This window comes from Oryza glaberrima, chromosome 3 (genome assembly GCF_000147395.1).
Source record: "Oryza glaberrima chromosome 3, OglaRS2, whole genome shotgun sequence".
Taxonomy (NCBI): Eukaryota; Viridiplantae; Streptophyta; class Magnoliopsida; order Poales; family Poaceae; genus Oryza; species Oryza glaberrima.
Window position 1 is genome coordinate 13813906 of NC_068328.1, and position 4093 is coordinate 13817998.

The 4093-nt window shown below is 42.6% G+C and overlaps 1 protein-coding gene across 1 annotated transcript; it reads left to right on the forward strand.

Moving 5' to 3' along the window:
* The first annotated feature begins 1227 nt into the window (after window positions 1-1227).
* On the forward strand, window positions 1228-2862 carry LOC127765683 (peroxidase 2-like). Its single transcript, XM_052290626.1, has 2 exons — window positions 1228-1559; window positions 1926-2862. The coding sequence occupies exons 1-2, from the start codon at window positions 1326-1328 to the stop codon at window positions 2688-2690; spliced, it is 999 nt and encodes a 332-aa protein (XP_052146586.1). The 5' UTR covers window positions 1228-1325; the 3' UTR covers window positions 2691-2862.
* Window positions 2863-4093: the final 1231 nt, after the last annotated feature.

Consider the following 4093-nt stretch of genomic DNA (forward strand, 5'->3'; position numbering starts at 1 on the left):
TAAAAAGGTAATCTACTCCTATTACATGAGGTGGTAGTTTAAATAGATATAATTCATTTGATAAGAAAATATGAGAGTTCTAGATTAATTCTACTATAGTAGGGACCACTGTCTTACCATTTCCCTAAATTGCCTATGATATGCCTTTGATGGTTGGGCAAACCATTTTGTTGTTGTGACTACTGTGATGAACTATATCATCCCACACAAACATCATTGATGGTTTTCTGAAAGCTAGCCTCATCATTGTAGCGCAACCTTTGAGTGAGGATATAAGAGTAACTATATGGTGGAAACACTAACTTAGATGAAAACCGGTGTAAACTCCAAACGAAAAATCATCTAAATTCACTAAAAGATGCCTAAAGGTAGACAAGAATATATTACACGACAAATGTAAATATCTTATCCAAACTCGCTTTTGTCTGTGAGATATAAAAATAAAAAAATTTGAAAAACGAAGCTAAATTTGGACATGGATTTTTTACATGGTTGTGTAACATTAACTTACCTACATGTATAATTTATTTTGTGAATTTAGACGAAATTTCCATTAGGGCTTACACATATTTTCAGCAAAGTTGAGTTTTCACTATATATTTACCCACTGTATACCTCTGTCATGAAAGCATGTGATTTACAACAAAAGGTTATTCAACACTTTTAAAATATTTTGATTGCGGTTTCTTTTAAAAATTTGAAAAGAGGAGAGATACAGATTGAGACGCAAATCATATTTTATAAATTTATCTTAAAAAATTATCTGAAAATAATATGTTACAATGTTCACGGTCCAATAAGAATTTCTTTTTTATGCATAGAAGTATACGCATGTTTATATAAGTGTTTGCATATGTACTATGTTTTAATAATAATAATAATAATAATAATAATAATAATAATAAATGTTTTCGTAAGCTTGAAAGAAGGCATTTGGGTGCTATGCATGCCGGCCGGCCCGTACGTACCTGCACAATATATTATGCCAACTACTCACATCAAGGGTCAAAGTGGTGAGTTGTATTCAAACAAGCGGTAATCCCACGCGCATTGTTCGCTCCCCTGCCTGCCTCCCAACATGCGCTCCAAAACCTTAAACAAATTCGCACTCCAGAAGATAACCAGCGCACGCTGATCTCGTCGTCTTCCTTGCATTGGCGCCGCTCAACTCATCTCCATCTATAAATACGCACACACAATAACACCATCTCACCCATCGGTCGAGTCTCTCGCAGCTTTAATCTCCTTCAAAGCCAATTCAATTAATCAGCTCGATCATATCACATTACTGAGAGAGGGTGCAAGCTAGCTAGCAACAAGCTGCCATGGCTAATAAGCTCGCTGCTCTGCTCGTCTCCTTCGCGATGCTCATGGCGGCGGCCGCCGGCTTCTACACCCCGCCAAGCCCTTCCACGTGCGGACTCAAGGTCGGTTACTACCACGACAAGTGCCCGCACGCCGAGGCCATCGTCAGGGGCGCCGTCGGCGCCGCCATCCTCCGCGACCCAGGCGTCGGTGCCGGCCTCATCCGCATGCTCTTCCACGACTGCTTCGTCGAGGTAAAATCATACTCCATCTGTTTCTAAATATTTGACGCAATTGACTTTTTAACACATATTTGATCATTCGTCTCATTAGAAACTGTTGTGAAATATATAAAACTACATATATATATATAAGTATATTTAACAACGAATCAAATTGCAGGAAACGAATTAATAATTACTTAAATTTTTAAGACAAACAGTTAAACATATTTAAAAAATTCAACGGCCTTAAATATTTAGAAACTAGAAAGGGAGGGAGTATATATAATGGTGTCACGTTACGTATGCCAAGTGTGGCCAGTCACATGTCGGAATGTTACTGTCATGGCTGCATTGACACGGTCTTATGACTTGAGTTGACGACATGAACGCGTGCAGGGATGTGATGCGTCCGTGCTGCTCGACCCGACGCCGGCCAACCCGCAGCCGGAGAAGCTCGCCCCGCCCAACAACCCCAGCCTCCGCGGCTTCGAGGTCATCGACGCCGCCAAAACCGCCGTCGAGGCGGCATGCCCGGGCGTCGTCTCCTGCGCCGACATCGTCGCCTTCGCCGCGCGCGACGCCTCCTTCTTCCTCAGCAACAGCAGGGTGTCGTTCGACATGCCGTCGGGCCGCCTCGACGGGCGCTACTCCAACGCGTCGCGCACCCTCGACTTCCTCCCGCCGCCCAAGTTCAACCTCGGTCAGCTCGTCGCCAACTTCGCCGCCAAGGGGCTCAGCGTCGAGGACATGGTGGTGCTCGCCGGCTCCCACACCGTCGGCCGCTCGCACTGCTCGTCCTTCGTCCCCGACCGCCTCGCCGTGCCCTCCGACATCGACCCGTCGTTCGCCGCCACGCTGAGGGATCAATGCCCGGCGAGCCCGAGCTCAGGCAACGATCCCACGGTGGTGCAGGACGTCGAGACGCCGAACAAGCTGGACAACCAGTACTACAAGAACGTGCTCGCTCACAAGGCGCTCTTCACCTCCGACGCGTCGCTCCTGACGTCGCCGGCCACGATGAAGATGGTGCTGGACAATGCCAACATCCCCGGGTGGTGGGAGGACAGGTTCCAGAAGGCAATGGTGAAGTTGGCCGCCGTCGAGGTGAAGACCAGCGGCAATGGCGAGGTCAGGAGGAACTGCCGGGCTGTGAATTACTAGTTGAGAGCCTCAGACAATCATGAGCGTCCAAAGCGTTCACCATTCCAAGCCTATCTTTGCTCTGTTAACAGCTGATATGCTGATGCATCTTGTTTGTTTCATTCCTTCATTATTATTGATTTTCATGTATTGAGTCTGTTGTATGAGTGTAGTGTGTTTCAACATGAAAGTTAATAAAGTAACCATTTGGGAAGTTACATTTACAACTCCATGTTTGCTTGCAGGAGGGTGAGATTACCGAAATTTCAGAATTTTTGAACCGAAATTGCAATCTCTGGTCTCAATTTCCTTATTATTATTTAATTAACCCCTCTAGTATTTAGAGAGGATTTTTTTCACACCTATTATGGTATGTAATTATTTTCCCTCAATCCCCTCTGATGACTCTCTTTTGGGAATTAATCAAAGAATGTCTGGGTTGAACTTGCACAACCAGGTAAGCAGACTGGGGAACCTGAGCTAAAAGATGAGCCTTGGAATCCTTAGGACCCAATAGCAGTGAAAGGAAGGAATCAAGGTACACCAACAGTAGCAAAGTTCCCAACCACACCAACGAGCTGCCAATAGAAGTGCTTTCTGATACTTAGTTATTTTGATCGGCAATTTCATTGCGCTATCTTGACCCAAAATTAAATCTTTTTACTGTGGGTACTGGGTAGATGAACTATTGTATAATAGGTGGTAGAGTGGAGATATTAGCTGTGTTTTGGTTGCAACAAAATTGTGAAGAATGTTCAGTATTATGTTTTTATTCCTGTTTTAGCAACTTTGGCTCATCTAATAAGGTAGTAAATTAAGTGATAAAATTATGCCAACTTCCATAGAGCTATTAATATGTCCTAGTATTTTTTTTATATTTTTCCTTGAGCTTTTTAGTGCTAAGCATAGTTGTATGAATTCACAAATTCAATTTTATGAATGAAATCATGCATGTATGCAAGAAAATCCAAATACAAGCCAAAAACAATTCTAGCATAGAATATCAAACACCTAGTACTTCTCACTACATCATTTGTATAACTTTCCATTACGTCATTCATATAACTTTGTTCCTAGTTTATCATACGAAAATTGAATTTAATGTGTATTTGAAATTTACTTAACAACGTGATCTATCTGTCTAAAAAATTTTATTATAGGATCATGTGGCTAGTTTACGTAGTCTATAAAGTTTCGACATATTTATAAGGGACAATTGATCATTTGACCCTATTCTAAAGCTTAACTATCAATTCAACCTACTATTTTAAGTTTGCTTGTTTGACCTTGTGTTGATGCGAAAAACAGACACTGGCCTGAGAGATCTGCTTAACTCCAGTGCAGGTCCAAAGGTTGGTGAGATGCAGGCGTGCCAGTCAGTTTGATCCTGCAACTGACAAGATATGTAAACAGTAGATCAAACA

What these genes read in the sequence shown, in the direction of transcription:
- LOC127765683 (XM_052290626.1), top strand. Translation starts at nt 1,326, where the DNA reads ATGGCTAATAAGCTCGCTGCTCTGCTCGTCTCCTTCGCGATGCTCATG. An exon ending in TCCACGACTGCTTCGTCGAG is followed by an intron (nt 1,560 to 1,925) that starts GTAAAATCATAC and finishes GAACGCGTGCAG; the next exon opens with GGATGTGATGCGTCCGTGCT.